Source organism: Anolis sagrei, chromosome 2, assembly GCF_037176765.1.
Source record: "Anolis sagrei isolate rAnoSag1 chromosome 2, rAnoSag1.mat, whole genome shotgun sequence".
NCBI classification, from domain to species: Eukaryota; Metazoa; Chordata; class Lepidosauria; order Squamata; family Dactyloidae; genus Anolis; species Anolis sagrei.
Window position 1 is genome coordinate 28,673,183 of NC_090022.1, and position 16,412 is coordinate 28,689,594.

At 41.1% G+C, this 16,412-nt stretch overlaps 1 protein-coding gene across 1 annotated transcript in view; it reads left to right on the plus strand.

Moving 5' to 3' along the window:
* The first annotated feature begins 4,330 nt into the window (after positions 1-4,330).
* The window catches only part of PRKAR2A (protein kinase cAMP-dependent type II regulatory subunit alpha), a 92,121-nt gene continuing 80,039 nt past the window's right edge, over positions 4,331-16,412 (plus strand). The window contains exon 1 of the mRNA XM_060766477.2: positions 4,331-4,738. Within this exon, the coding sequence (XP_060622460.1) occupies positions 4,468-4,738 (271 nt within the window). The 5' untranslated portion in view covers positions 4,331-4,467. The remainder of the gene's footprint in view (positions 4,739-16,412) is intronic.

Genomic DNA, 16,412 nt, shown 5'->3' on the forward strand with positions numbered 1-16,412 from the left:
CTTCTGATGCAAGCATACAGACTTCTAAAAATGGAGTCTTGAGTCTGAACAATCCCAGATCTAATCATGTGGTCTGCAGCCCCTCCCATAACAAAGAGTTAAGGAAAACTGCATACCAACACACCTATACAGTACAGTAAGCAATCTGAATTATATACATAACAAATAACTATTATAGGAGGCATGTAGAAGGTCGCTATTTCCAACAATATGCGTACCATTAGTATCCTCTAAACCTGAGCTTTAAAAACGTTTTATGTTGGTGGCACACCTTTTAAGGTAAAGGTAAAGGTAATGGTTTCCCCCTGACATTAGGTCCAGTCATGTCCGACTCTCGGAGTTGGTGCTCATCTCAATTTCTAAGCTGAAGAGCCGGTGTTGTCCATAAACACCTCCAAGATCATGTTGCTGGCATGACTGCCTGGAGTGCCGTTACCTTCCTACCAGAGTGGTACCTATTGATCTACTCATACCATTCAGGCACATGCAATTTCGCAACACAGTAATTCAGGTAGACTAGCAAAATGGAGGTTCAACCAACCCCTTATAAGAGATACATACATGAATTGTAATAACGAAATCTATGGGGATACGTGTGCTGTCGCACGCTGGGCCTGTGCATATGACTGTAGACAGGACATAAATTCTGTGTGCCCAACGGGACGTCGGGGACGCCTCAGATTAAAGGCCCTTGGACCTCCCCAAAACAAAGTTCTGTAGAGGCTTAAAGTAAGTCCAACAAAGTTCTTTATTGATGAAAACAAACAGGTACATTCAAGCTTTCTTAACAGTCTATTGGCTCTTGCAATCTTGTTCACTGGGAACAGGCACTATCTTCATAACTGTATACTAACTAATGGGGAAATCCTTAACTTCTAATCTGGGCAGTTTGTACTTGCCTCTGTTGGTGTGGAGCCCCTGCACCCGGTACCAACTGCGTCTGGCTTCTGCGAGCAACCCTTACCAAGCAGAGCTTTGTAGACTTCCAGGGGGAAAGGATTCAGGCTTCCGTGATGGCTGACTGAAGTCCCCCAGCGAAGGAGCTGCAAGGCTGTATAACTCCAGTCAGGCTGTAGGCTGTATATCTCCCCGGCCAAGCCGTAGAAGACGAAGCTTTCTACAGGAGCTCTTGGTATTATGTCCTGCATGGAAAGCTGCTCTGTGTGGACTGAACTCAAAAAGGCTCCTATTCCCTCCAAAACTCAAAAAGGGGCGGGACCAGGGAACCTAACGATAATTGACAGGTGGTTTGCCCTATGATTGCAAACGATAACAGGAAGCCACCCTGCTGCAAAATCCCAAGCCTGGGATTGCAAACAAACATTTAATGCAAAGCAAACAGAATTGGAGCTCCTGGTACAACTGTACCAGCACACAACGTATCTCATGAAAACATTTCATTATATTTAGTTATATTTATTTATGGCTTATTTCACATAACTCAAATGTTTGTGTGACACATCTACTCACTGCAACAAATACACGAATGTGTCATGACAAACAGTTCGAAAATCTTTCCTCTGAGTGCTGAATTGGGTTTTTATTATTAAGAACTGATTATAAATATAATTATTTATACATCATTTATTTATTTATTTATTTCATCTCAGGCACAAAGATCCTAAATGACACACAACCTTTTAAAAAAAGACCCAATTTAAAAACTTGCAGAATATAAATGTTCAAATAGATTTAAATATACAGATATATATTTTGCACCCACTCTGGTTGCTTGGTTCAAGATGAATACCAGGCATCCATCAATACACAATAGTTGAGTCCTAGTCTGGAAGGGAAAAAACAGAATACAAAGAAGAGTGATTTGGGATGAATTCTTATGAATACTATGCTTTCAAGTCACTTGTCGGCTTAAAGCGACTCCATGAATTTCAAAGGGTTTTCTGAGACCTAATGATTAAAAACCAGAAGTGTGCCAATGTGTCATCCTCATGTCAAATGCTACACTGAAAATATAGGCAATTCTCCTCTTGTGAGATAAAATTTCAGATTTTAAAGCTGTGAAATAAATCTGGAAAATTAGGAGCTTCCGAAAGGTCCAAATTTGCAGGGAAAAGCTCCTCCAGCTTGCACATTACAGGCAAATGCCATTAATTTGACAAAGGGTCTGCTCTTTGGTCTGTTTCTTGGAAAAGTTCTTTTAAGCTTAATCACATATTCAGAAATGCTATACAGTAGATTATCAGTTAATTAATTTATTTATTTACAACATTTATATGCCACCCTTCTCACCCCGAAGGGAACTTAGGGTGACTTATAAGATATATACATACACACACACACACACACACACACTCACTATATTATTAGCATAGTACAATATCAGTATTAAATATTACTATATTGTACTATACCATATACTATATTGTACTATGGTGACGGCCGACAGGGAGCTCTGGTGTGGGCTGGTCCATGAGGTCACGAAGAGTCGGAGACGACTGAACGAATGAACAACAACAACTATACCATTATATTGTAGTATTATTAGTAATATGACATGTAATATAAATATATAATTGGAGCCCCTGGTGGCGCAGAGCCCCTGGTGGCTTCAGTCCCTGTGCCGGCAAGACTGAAGACCGACAGGTCGCAGGTTTGAATCCGGGGAGAGCACGGATGAGCTCCCTCTATCAGCTCCAGCTCCTCATGCGGGGACATGGGAGAAGCCTCCTTCTAGGATGGTAAAATAATCAAAACATTCGGGCATCCTCTTAGCAACGTTCTTGCAGACGGCCAATTCTCTCACACCAGAAGCGACTTGCAGTTTCTCAAGTCGCTCCTGACCCGACAAATATATATATATATATATACACACACACACACAAAGAAAATTATAATATATTATTAGTATTAGTTTTATAATGCATTACATTATATTATAAATATTATATGTATATAAAATATATTATATTATAAGAATAGTTAACCTGAACTCAAGCAAGGAATCAAAGAAATACTAATAATAATGTGTTGCCAAAGGCTTTCATGGCTGGAATCACTGGTTGCTGTGAGTTTTTCGAGCAGTATGGTTATAGAATCACGGGATTTGTAGTTTTGTGAGGCACCAGCACTCTTTGAGAGACAAGGCTAAACACCTTGTAAAACCACTCCAATACAATAGCATTGATTGAGCCATGAGTTAGTTGTCAAACCTTCCACGCATGCGCACTACGCACTTGGCCTCCTAGTCCTTTTGTCTGGTGACGCATTCTTTCCCCTGCTCACCATTTCACACCTCCCTCGAGGCCCCGCCCACAACTTCTGCATAGCCCCGCTCACAGACACACCTCTAATCCTCCGCCCCCTCTCCGCGGGTTCCTTCTGCACATGCGCAGAACATTTCTGCCTCTCTGTGGCGCTCACGCCTCCTTTTGTCCCGTGACGCACAATCCTTCAGTCCTCCCTAGCCCCGCCCACCACTGTATATCTTCGCGGCTTCCTCTTGCACATGCGCAACACAAGCACACTCGCTGTCTATAGCGTTCACGCCTTAGTCCTTTCTCAGCGTGCTCGCTTCTCCCCTTCGAAGCCACGCCTCCAATTAATTCATAGCCCCGCCCACTACACAGCTTTTTTTTTGTCCTGTCAGGAGCGACTTGAGAAACTGCAAGTCGCTTCTGGTGTGAGAGAATTGGCAGTCTGCAAGTCTGATTTGATGTTTTATCATCCTTGTGGGAGGCTTCTCTCATGTCCCCGCATGAGGAGCTGGAGCTGATAGAGGGAGAAGCTCATTTCGCCTCTCCCTGGATTCGAACCTGCGACCTGTCGGTCTTCATTTCTGTCGGCACAGGGGTTTAACCCACTGCGCCACTGGGGGCTACACAGCTTACTGGACCTTTTGCGCGGCTACCTCCTGCACATGCGCACTGCAAGCATACTCTCCGTCTATAGCGCTCACGCCTCCTTTTGCAGCTTGACGCGCCTCTCCATGTCTAGGCCACGCCTCCTCCTCTCTAGCCCCGCCCACCACACGCCTCTCCAGACCGTCTCCGCGGCTTCTTCCTACGCATGCGCACCGCAAGCACACCCGTCACATAGCGCTCACGCCTCCTTTTACAGCTTGAGGAACCTCTCCATTTCTAGGCCACGCCCACTCCTCCTCCCTAGCCCCGCCCACCAAGCGCAGCGCCGACTTTTTCCTGCGCATGCGCACCGCATGTAGCCCTCATGCCTTAGTGTCCTTTTGCTTCTCCCCATAGGAGGCCACGCCCCCTATTCCTCTTGTAGCCCCGCCCATCTCACACACCTCCTCCCTGCCTGGGCGCGCGCCGCGGCTTCCTGCTGGGCATGCGCAGACCTTGCTCGCTGTTGCGCGCCCGCGCTTGGCCCCTCCCCCGCTCCGTCCCTTTCTCTCCGTCGCGCGCGTGCCGGCTCCCGTAACGGCTCAGTCTGAGGAGGGAAGGGCAGAGAGAAGCAGCGGGCGCGGAGCCTCCCTTCGACGGCGCCAAGATGAGCATCGAAATTCCGCCGGGGTTGACGGAGCTGCTGCAGGGCTACACGGTGGAGGTGCTGAGGCACCGGCCGCCGGACCTGCTGGGCTTCGCCGCGGACTACTTCTGCCGCCTGAGGGACAGCCGAGACCAGCAGCTGAGGGAAGCGGCGGCGGCAGCGGCCTCCGCCCGGGGCAAAGGCGTCCTCTTCGACGGGGAGCCCATGCAGACAGAGTCCAACGGCGAGGAAGAGCGCAGGGAAGCCGAAGACTCGGACTCGGACTTTGAGCGTGAGTCAGGGAAGAGGAGGAGGAGGAGGAGGGCGGCCTAGGGCGCTCAGAATAGAAAATAGCCCCGCTTGCTTGCTTCCTTGCTTGCTTGCCTCCCTCCCCTCCTCGCGGCTATTTCATGGCGCACTCTTTATTATTATTATTATTGGTGTTATCCTCATCATCATTCTCATTATTGCGTCTTGCCTCAGGCGGGCGAGGGAGGGAGGGAGGGAGGCGGGAGAGAGGCAGCCTTTCTCAAGTCCCTTGTTGGACCAAACGGGTCGCCTCGGAAATGTGCCTCTGGAAAGCCACGAGAACTCGGTTGCCTTCTCTAGACCGGTGGCTTTCAAAGAAAAAAGGCCTGCACGTTTGTGGGCTTGGGGGAGACTTCTTCAGAGCTCCACGGTGGAAGAAAGGTGATGTTTGTATGTGTGTGTAGAGAGAGGGAAGTGTGTATCTCTCTAAAACTATATGTATAGGGAGAGGTGTATGTGTCTCTGTATATATATATATAGAGAGGGGGGGGGAGTGTACTTATATAAAGAGAGGTGTATGCATATATATATATATAGAGAGAGACAGAGGTGTATGCGTATATATATATAGAGAGAGAGAGAGGTGTATGGATGTATTTATATAGAGAGAGAGGTGTATGCGTATATATAGAGAGAGATAGAAGTGTATGAATGTATCAATATAGAAAGAGGTGTATGTGTATATATAGAGAGAGAGGTATATGGTTGTATTCATATATAGAGAGAGGTGTATGCATGTATATATTTATAGAGAGAGGTGTATGGATGTATTAATATGTAGAGAGCTGTATGTGTATATATATATAGAGAGAGAGAGAGAGAGGTGTATGGATCTATTAATATGTAGAGAGATGTATGTGTGTATATATATATATATAGAGAGAGAGAGAGAGGTGTAAGTGTATATATATAGAGAGAGAGAGGGAGAGAGAGGGAGGTGCATGAATGTGTATATATATAGAGAGAGAGGTGTATGAATGTATTTATGTAAAGAGGTATGTATGGAGATGTGTGTGTATATATACACACACACACGCACATATATATAGAGAGAGGTGTGTGTTTATATATCTGTGTGTGTATATGTATATATATATATATATATATATATATATTTATAGAGAGAGAGAGAGAGAGGTGTCTATATAGAGAGACCTATAGAGGTGTATAGCACCAGATCATATATTTTGACAAATAGATTTACGTGAAGCTTAAAAAGTGGGTCGGTGAGGATGTGTCAATTTATATATAGAGAGAATAGTGTGTGTGATTATATAGAGAAAGAAGAAGCTGTATATGTATATATAGAGGTGTCTGTTTATACATATATATATATAGAGAGAGAGAGAGAGAGAGAGAGAAGAGGTATGTGTAAGAATATATATCAATCGAGAGAGGTGATTATAAAGGAAATAGTATGTATAGATAGAAAGTGCGAGGGAGGTATGTGTATGACTATAAAATAGAGGGGTGTGTACATGTGTAATATATATATATATATATATATGGGTGTATACACACACATATACATATGGGGAGAGAGAAGGTATGTGTACGAATGTATATAAATAGAGATGTGTATATGTGTATATATAGAGGTTTGTATATATGTTTAGAGAGGGCTGTGTGTGTATATGTGTGTGTGTGTATACATATATGGTGGAAAGAGGGTGTATATGCACATTATATGTGCTGACTAAGTAATGTTGAGGAATGACTGCAAGATCTCTAGACGGTTGTGTGAGTGGTTTCTTTGCGCAGGGAATAGGAGGTGTGACCTTGTCTGTATGATGAGAAAAAGCGCAGTGAATATGGATGCTTTGTGTGTGCGTGTGTGTCCCCTTTATTTCTCCAGCCAGCTAACAAGCTTTATTTTTTTGACTCACCATTCTGTCCAAGGAAATAATGCCTTCCCTGTTCCATAGTCCTTTCATTATGTGTCCTATGTGGATTTTATTTCCACACCCACGTGCATGCTCTTTCTCTGTCTGTCACTTATTTTTTGTGGAGTGGGGAATCTTAACCTCAGTGCTGCAGTAATGTACATAACAATCCCTATGTGTGGTATGGGTCCTGCATGTTGTATAGTTGTCCTAATCCCTGTTGGATGGGTGTGTATATAATAGATTTCTCTCATATGTAGTAGAGAAGACTCTCATTCCCCCAGGGTTTGCACTAATGTGGTTAGAATCTTTTTAGGGAGATTGGGGAGGTTGGAGAGGAACGCACAAGTAGCAGTTTCTTTGTAGAAAGGTTGAATAGTTAGGGAATCTCTTCACTTCCCCGGGTCGGAATCTATCTATCTATCTATCTATCTATCTATCTATCTTGTAAGCTGCTCTGAGTCCCCTTCGGGGTGAGAAGGGCGGCATATAAATGCCGTAAATAAATAAATAAATAAATTTTACTCTGGCTTGTAATAATGGAACTTCTTGCAAATTGTACTTCTGAGCATTTAGGAAAATGTATAACAGTGTGTTGGGTAGATTTTAAAGAAAGAGAACAATTGTGTTAATTTTTCCCATCTCTCTTGTCCTGTTAGAATATTCTGAAGGGGGGAGGGTTATGTATTTAAATCTCACTTTCCAAAGAGAAAGCATACAATTATCACTTAGATTGTCATCACCTCTCTGTATCCACAGATTCCATCACCCGTTGCCTAAAATATTAAAGTATATATTTCTGTATCAATCTATATAAAGGATCTTGAGCGTGTGTGGATTTTCCTATCTACAGGAGTGTGCTGGAATCTAATCCCAGCAGGTACCAATGGGATTATGTCTACAGTTCAACTGTAGACATAGAACTTAAAAATCGACTGAAAGCTCAGAGAATTTACTTTCTAGTTCTGTACTAGATAGGATGGAAGAGCCAATTTCAGGACAAAGTTTGGATTAGGCTTCAGGATATTCCCATGACCTCGTTATGTCAAAATTTAAAGCATACTTTTGATGATTATTCTTAAGAGTAAAGAAGGATATACAGTAGTTGGCAGCCAGGATTGTGGACCAGGAATTCTTGGAGAATACTGTTCACTTCCCATGTCTGTTGACAAACCTTGGATATGTTTGATTCATGGTATTCTTCATTTCAAATTATAATAAGACAAAAGAAAGTAATTTTTAGATAAATTGTTGACTGGTGATGGTTGAACTGATGAGGTTGTGTATGGCTTTGGTTCTTGATTTGGAAGTATAGAAGTATGAGTGAAGAGTTATGACTTTGTATAGTGGGGAGAAATGGAAATACTATTTAATTTATACCTACCCTTTCTCCAAACAGAATTGAAGGTAGCTTAAAGGAGAGAACAAGGTAGAGAAATTACTTGAAACTACCAGAATAAGAAAAATGGAATTCTGTGTTGTTGAACTATTGACTACAAGTAGTAGGATATAATCAGTTTTCAAACTGAAGAAATGAAATGATACAGGGTTTATTCCCTGGTGTGATTGGTACAGTGCTGCATGTTTAAAATGCACATTAATTAAACTCAGAGGAAAAACATCACGATCTTACAGAATTATAATGAGTATTGAATGAACTATCCTTTACATTTTTCATTAGGGGACGTTTTTCCTTTAAGAGATTCAGTAGAATCTGTACAAGATGAGAGGATTTGGCAGGAATTGTGCTTTGTGTTGTTATGTAGTACAGGTTGTGCTTTTATTCCCCATACACTTTCTGTAATCTTTTAATAAAAAGATACTGATAGAATTTGACAGATAAACATGACAGTAATATTCCCTAGGACTGACAAAAGTAGCCACTAATTTTCACTTCTGGTGAATGGAAATGTAATAAGCGGATACCTATTTGGCAAAGTAAAATGCAGAGGCTAGACATATTTCCAAACTGGCTTCCAGATTTGTGTACAGACAACATGACTGTGATGCAACTACTACGTATGTATGTCTGTGTACCTTCAAGTTGCTTGTAAACCCATGATGATCCTATAAATTTCATAGGGTTTTCTTAAGCAAGGAGCACTTTGAGGTAGCTTTGGGAGTTAATGCCTCTGAAATGGACTCTAAAATACTAGGGTTGAATGACCAGGGCTGAATGACCCTACTTAGCTTCCATTATCAGATGGCACCTATGTAACTGGTTTTCAATAGCATTTAATTGCCTTTCTCCAGTGTTTTAGAAAAAGTAAATGGAAATCCACAAAAACCATGCTAAAAATGTCATGTTGTCATAGAATCATAGGGTTGGAAGAGGCCACAAGAATCACCTAGCCTCTACTTAAAAACCTCAGAAGGGGGAGACTCCATCATACTCTGAGGCAGAATACTCCACAGTTGAACATCAGGAAGTTGTTCCTAATGTTTAAGTAGATTTTTTTCTTGCAGTTTGAATCCATTGCTCCATATCATATTCATCAGAGCAGCATAAGACAAGTTTTCCCCCTCTTCAATGTGACATCCTTTCAAATATTTAAACATGACAACCTACTTTTCTCCAATCAAAACATATCCAGTCATTCCCCATAGGACTTGCATTTCCAAACCTTTGATCATTTTATTTGTCCTTCTGTGGACACATTTTAGCTTGTCAATATCTTTGAATTGTAGTCCCTAGAACTGGACACAGTTTTCCTTCTCCTTTGTTTTCATCATGAGAGTATGGAGTGTTGTACCCTTATGTTATTGCTTGCATTTTGCAAGATGTTGGTTGACAAAGCACTTCTCCATCTCATCCCTGTGTTGTGGAGCTAGCTTAGCTCCTTCCACAACTTCTGTTCCTGTAAACTGCCAGGATGGAGTGAAATGTAGATTGAGTGGCTGTGGTTGGAAGATTTGTCCTTTTTTCACTTTGTACACATATGATTGCATCCCGTCCACCATGGCAATATCATGGTGGATGGGATGCAATCATATGTGTACAAAGTTTAAAAAGGAGAAATCTTCCAACCCCAGCCACTCAATCTACAAAATTCGCAGAAGATACAGCTGTGGTGGGGCTTATCTCTGAAGGGGATGAGTCTGCCTATCAGGATGAGGTGGATCAGCTGCTCTTGTGGTGCAGGGACAATAATCTGGTTATTAACATCAGTGAGACCAAGAAGCTCATAGTGAATTATAGGAAGGACAGACCAGAAATTCAGCCCTTGGTCATAAATGGAGACCAAGTGGAGCATGTGGCCAGTTTTAAATTCCTAGGTGTCACTGTAAAGGAGAATCTGAACTGGGGCACCCATACAGCAGTGTTGGTTAAGAGGGCCCTGCAGAGACCGGTACTACCTGGGACTCCTAAGGAACCACCAACTGAATGAAAAACTGCTGGTAACTTTCTATCGTTGTGCTGTAGAGAGTGTCCTAACCAGCGGATGGTTTGGTAGCTTCACAGTGGCAGATAGGAAGGCACTCCAAAGGGTCACCTCTTCAGCATAGTGAATCATTGGTTGCCTTCTTCCCTCTTTGGAAGAACTTTATAATTCCCGCTCCTATAAGAAAACTCAGAGCATTCTTGAGTATCCATTTCACCCAGCATATTCCTTTTTTGAATTATTGCTGCTTTGCAGACAGTACGGGGTCAAGGACAAACTGAAGGATAGCTTTTATCCTAGAGCTGTGGCTAAGTTGAAGTCTGTGGTTTCATACTGATATTTGCTGCCAGTTTGCTACCGAGCACAATTCAAAATGCTGGCCTTGGCCTATAAAGCTCTAAATGGCTCCTGTCCAATGTACCTGTTTGAACGTGTGTTTCCCTATGAACCTGTTAGAGTGTTAATATCCAAGGGATAGGCCCTGCTCTCGTTCCCACTTCCATCACAAGTGTGACTGATGGGGATGAGAGACAGGATCTCTGTGGTGGCCCCTCATTTATGGAACTCCCTCCCCAGTGATATCAGTCTGCCCCCCTCCTTCCTGATGTTTAGAAAAAAAGTGAAGAGCTGGCCTTGTAATCAGGTATTTGGGTAGTGCAATACAAAACCAGCACAATGTAGCATGGAAATAATGACCTTAGGACTGGGTTTTATGTTTTAATAGTTTTATGATATTTATATATTTTAATTATCTGTTGCTTTGATGCATTGTATTTTATGATGTGGAATATGCAGCATTAAACTTAGCAGTTTTGTATGTCACTCTTGAGTCCCCTGTGAGGGTGAGAAGAGCAGGATATAAATAAATAAATAAATGTGGCATTGGGGGCTATATGGTGGGGGTAGGGATGTAGAGGGATGGGTGTGTTGCTTTGTGGTGTGTACAGAGGAAGGCATGTAATTTTGTTGTGCAATACCATAATGACAAATTAACCTATTCTGTTACATTTTTCTCTGTGGGTAAGAGGCCTTGTAGTAGGCCTCTTGGACTGCATAGCACACCCTAAGGAGAGTTTGAGAATCCTCAACTTTAGAATAAAGAGAATAAGGGTGTTCCATCCATAACAGTGAACAGATAGTGTTGATCACTGGTACCTAGCAGCCACGTAGTTCCAAATGGCACAAATAATGATAGGTGATAGCATCAGAATGGTTTCCTGGATACTTTGTATGTCTGTCATTTGGTAAAATAAAACTTTGCTGTGGCTGTTAGAAAAGCTGTCTGATAACAGTTAAATGTTATGGAAAAAACAGGTGCTTTTATTGAATATGGTTTAGCTTTACCTGTTGCAGGAAGTGCTTGCTTTGGAGAATGAAAAATACATAGCTGCTTAGTAACTGTTAATGTGACTTTATTGCAGACTGGAATAAGCTTTTGGAGTAAAGAAAAAACACGATTATTTTAATACAAAGAAAACCAAAATGTTTCCTAACCCGAACAAATTTTTACTAATCTGTTGAGGACTGATAGAAGAGCTTTCCAACCCTGGAGGGGTCCAGGGAGCCTATATCACACAATTTTCATCCATAACATTGTCCAGCTGATGCATTGAGTTGCTTTCTTTAGCATGGCAGTTCAAAAGAAATCTGAGCTCTTGCTTTTGAAAATAAGTGGTATCCTTTGATGTCCTGGAGACTTGCCGATATTGGAACTAAATGAGTGCAAATGTTGCTGCTCAATTCTTTGGCCACATGTTTTTGTGATCTGTGTGTTCATAGGTGTGACTAATAATAATAATAATAATAATAATAATAATAATAATAAAACGTTATTTATACCCTGCCACCATCTCCCCGAGGGACTCGGAGCGGCTTACATGAGGCCAAGCTCAACAGCACATCAATAAAAAAGAAAAGCAATAAACAAAACAATACAATGCAATACAAATTAATATAAATCACATATAACAATAACACACGAGAATTTAAAAACCTATGGCCAGGCCAAATGTAATAATTTAAAATTTAAAAATAAACACTGGGCATGAACAAGGTAGGATGTATCTGGTAGGAGGGTTTTAAAGAAGTGAGGGGCGCAGTCCAACGCAATCCAGTAGTTAGAGTGCATTTGTAAGGACATTTTGCTGGGAATTATTTTTTTATTCCGGGAAGGCACACTGGAACAGCCATGTTTTCAGGCTCCTCCTAAATACTGCCAATGTTGGGGCATGCCTTTGAAAGTGAGTTCCAGAGTCAGGGGCCACCACCGAGAAGGCCCTCTCCCTCGTCCCCACCAATCGCGCCTGCGAGGGAGTGCGAGCAGGGCCTCTCTGGATGATCGAAGAGATCAGGTGAGTTCGTACACAGAAATGCGGTCACGCAGGTAGGCGGGTCCCAAACCGTTCAGGGTATTGTAGGTAAGAACCTGCACTTTGAATTGGGACTGGAAGATGAACAGCAGCCAATGTAGCTCCTTAAACAGAGGCGTTGACCGCTCCTGCAAGTCACACCAGTTAGTAACCTGGCTGCCGCCCATTGTACCAAATGGAATTTACGGGCTGTTTTCAAGGGCAGCCCTATGTAGAGTGCATTACAGTAATCCAATCTGGGGGTGACAAAGGCATGGACCACCCTGGCCAGATCTGACTTCACGAGGTACGGTCACAGCTGGCGCACAAATCTTAATTGTGCGAAGGCCCTCCTGGCCACCACCGTCGCCTGAGCTTCAAGCGTAAGTGATGAGTCCAGGAGGACACGCAAGCTGCGGACTTGTGACTTCAGGGGGGAGTGCAACCCCACCCAGCACAGGTTGCCACCCTATACCACGATCCGGCTTACGATTGACCAGGAGGACCTCTGTCTTGTCGGGATTGATCCTCAGTTTATTCATCCTCATCCAGACAGCCACAGCAGCCAGGCACTCATCCAGCACCCAAGGGGCTTCCTTGGAGTTAGGTGGAAAAGAATAGTAGAGTTGGGTGTCATCTGCATAGAGATGGCACCCAACTCCAAACCTCCGGATGACCTCTCCCATGTTTAGTTTTAAAAGACAGACTCGACCATCTGAATTTTAATTGTAAGTTTGTGATTATTGTTTTCCCTCAGCAATTTTATATTAATTCATTAAATATTGTATAATTGACTTTAATAGGTAGCTTACCATTCTCTTGGGAAAAAACTGCCTTCTGTATTAATATTTTATCTAGAATGTTTCCTGTGCTGAACTGTGTAGTGTAGTGAAATATAAAACTCTATTGTAATCCAGAACTTTAATTTCCTGTGTAGTCAATCAGCAGCATACATTATTCTGACTGCTTTAATCCATTAAATGATGTATCTAATTCCATATGAGTGAAATGGAGACAGCAATAGATATGCTTGATATCTGCAAAGCTTTCAAGAACAGGAAGAAGCAAGAATTTTAGCTGTTTTCTGGTATTTCTATAGAATTAAAAAAAATCAGTTTTTAAAATCTTAGTCATATAAAACTATGCCTTCGAAATATATTTGGGAATATTACTAAAGATCACTTTAAACTATCATTTGCATAGTTCATACCTTCCAAATATAGTTTAGTCATATTAATACTCATACACAGGTAAGAGGTGTTTTTTCATTAAACATATGAAAAATCAAATCATTAATGCCCTTAAAGACTTCTGCATAAAATACTCATTTTTAAAAAATTAAAATAATGTTTGCAAATAGTAATACATTCAATATAATATTGGTTTACAACATTTGCCCTATAAGAATAAATGCATGTGTAATTTTAAACTATGTTGGAATGATATGCACAAATAAGCAGGCTTTGATGTATTTCGTCTCTAATATTGTGGCAAATATTACACATATGCCTCCATTAACTCAAGAACGGCATTCTCTCTGTGGTGGTGGGATTGTGTGCTCCTCTGATGCAAGAGACTATGCTCATAGTAGCAGTATTGCTGGTAGGATCTTCCATTCAGTCAGGGTGAGACCAGATGCATCAAACTCAGGTAGGTAACACTGACAGAGTATCTCTCAAATTCAGTGGCAGTGATACCATAGATACTTCTTTTGAATATTACTAGGAAAACCCTATGATGTCACAGTCTAAAATGAAATGTATGTTAGTCCCAGAAGAAGAGACACTCTTAGGTTGCATGGTGCTCAACAAGCTAGAACAAGGGACAACTGTGAGTAGTGCTGTGACTAATGACCCAACTGGACTCAAGCTGAAAAGGATGTTAAGCTAATGACATGTTCAAAGCTATTCAATATATATTATATGAACATGAGATATGAATCAGGAGAATCTAGATATAGAAACACCACAATACTTGGAGTGAGAATACTGAAGTGGAGAGAAATTGGACACTTTAGTTGCCTAATGGTTCCGGTCCAGCTTACCTGTTTTAATGTATCTCTCTTTATGATCTGGTGTGACTGTTAATATCTTCTGGGGAGCCCTGCTCTCAGTCCCACCCTCATCGCAGGTGCAGCTGGAGGGATGAGTGACATGGCCTTTATAGTGGTAGCCCTGCGGCTGTGGAATTCCCTCCCCAGTGACATCAGAACTAACATCAACATTAGAGTAATTCTAAAGAACACTAAATCAGCCATTGTGCCAAAATACAATCTGAAGAACAGCCTTCGTGAATTTAAAGATACTGAATATTTGCACTATTAAGCTTTGTTTACCAGAAACTGAACAAACTTTGGACTGAAGCGAGGGACATTATGAAGGAGGAATGCAAAGGAGACTGTCCGCGGTGAAAAAGGAAGAGAAGTCTCAATGAATGATATGTGAAACTTTTCTGGCAGTAAGGACAGACCTTGAATGCAATTGTATAGCAGCTTGTATGCAGAACTATCATAACCAATAAATAAAAATATGACAACAAAAAAGGAATTTTCAAGCTGGGTTCAGGAAAGAAAGAGACATCAGGGATTGAACAACAAAAGCATTATATTTTTTAAAATCCCATGTTTCATAGGTTATAAGGTTGCCTTTAATTATGCAGATCAGGAAAATCTATGTATCATTCTTAAAGAATGGTTGTGTCACAGTATTTAGTTGTCATGATCCGTAACCTGGAACTCGGGACAAGAGGCTACTGACAAGACTGAATACTGAACGGGTTCTAATTGGGAAATATTAAGGCAAGGCATTTTATCACCCTGTTTATTCAATTTGTATGCTGAACCTATCATATGTAAAGCTGGATTAGACACAGTGGAAGGAAGTATGAAAATTGGAGGAAGGAACATCAACAACTTAAGATATGCAGATGATACCATACTACTAGCAGCAAATTGCAAAGACTTTAAACGATTACTGAAGAAAGCACAAAGGAAGGTTTACAATGTAATGACCACAGATAGTTTACATAACTTTGGTGTAGATGATGAAGACAAGGACATATTTCAATGTTTTTATCATCTATTCTGGCTCTTTCATTAAGCTACTTGAAACTGCCACTATGAAGAAAATAGACATGATCCTGAAATGTGAAGCTACATTATTCAAAGTTAGAATTGTCCATGCCAACATATTTCCAGTTTCTATGTGTGATTGTGAAAGTTGAGCAGTGAACATAACTGGTAGGAAGAAAAGCAATTCCTTTGAAATGTACAAGAGAAGGGCTCTATGGATATTACAGACTACTAAAAAAGACAATAAATAGTTCCTTGAGTAAATCAGGCCTAAACTTTGCCTAGAACCTAAAATGACTAAATTGAGATTGCCATACTTTGGAAATATTAAAAGAAGCCATTGTTGCTTTTTCCAATGAATTTCCAAAGATGCAACAGGGAAAATAGCTATAGGTTCTTACCCCATAGAAGAGTAATTCAGCATGTTTTTAAAACTAAACTATATGCACATTTGAAATAAAACAGCTAGGTCAGGTAAGTGTTGTATAAGTAAACAAAAATATGTTGAACTTCCTATAGACCACTTGAACTTTTATTTTGAAAATATATTCATGGATTATTTTTTATTTTCTTATTTATTTATTTAATTTTTTGTCTGTTCATCTATGATATTAAAAATATGCCAAGATAATTAGTTAGACAGGTCTAACTCTTTTTAACTGTTATCAACTCTGTTTGCTGTTTACCTTGCCTGTTCAAGGTAGCCACATATAATAGCAGCAGATTCTTTCACAGCTCAAGCTTTATTACAGTGTTTTTATTGCAGCCACACTACAGCAATCTATCACCAAAAGTCTTTGCTTCTCCTGTCCTCCTTTTCCATCCTTGTAGTGCTGATGCTGTTAAAACTCTTCTAACTACTATGAGGGCAGGAAGAAAAAAAAAGCCAGGGTGTGCAAAAAAATCCCCCCCCCCAAAAAAAACACACAACCCTTTGTAGAAAAGAGCTTCTCTGTTATAGACTTTGTTAATT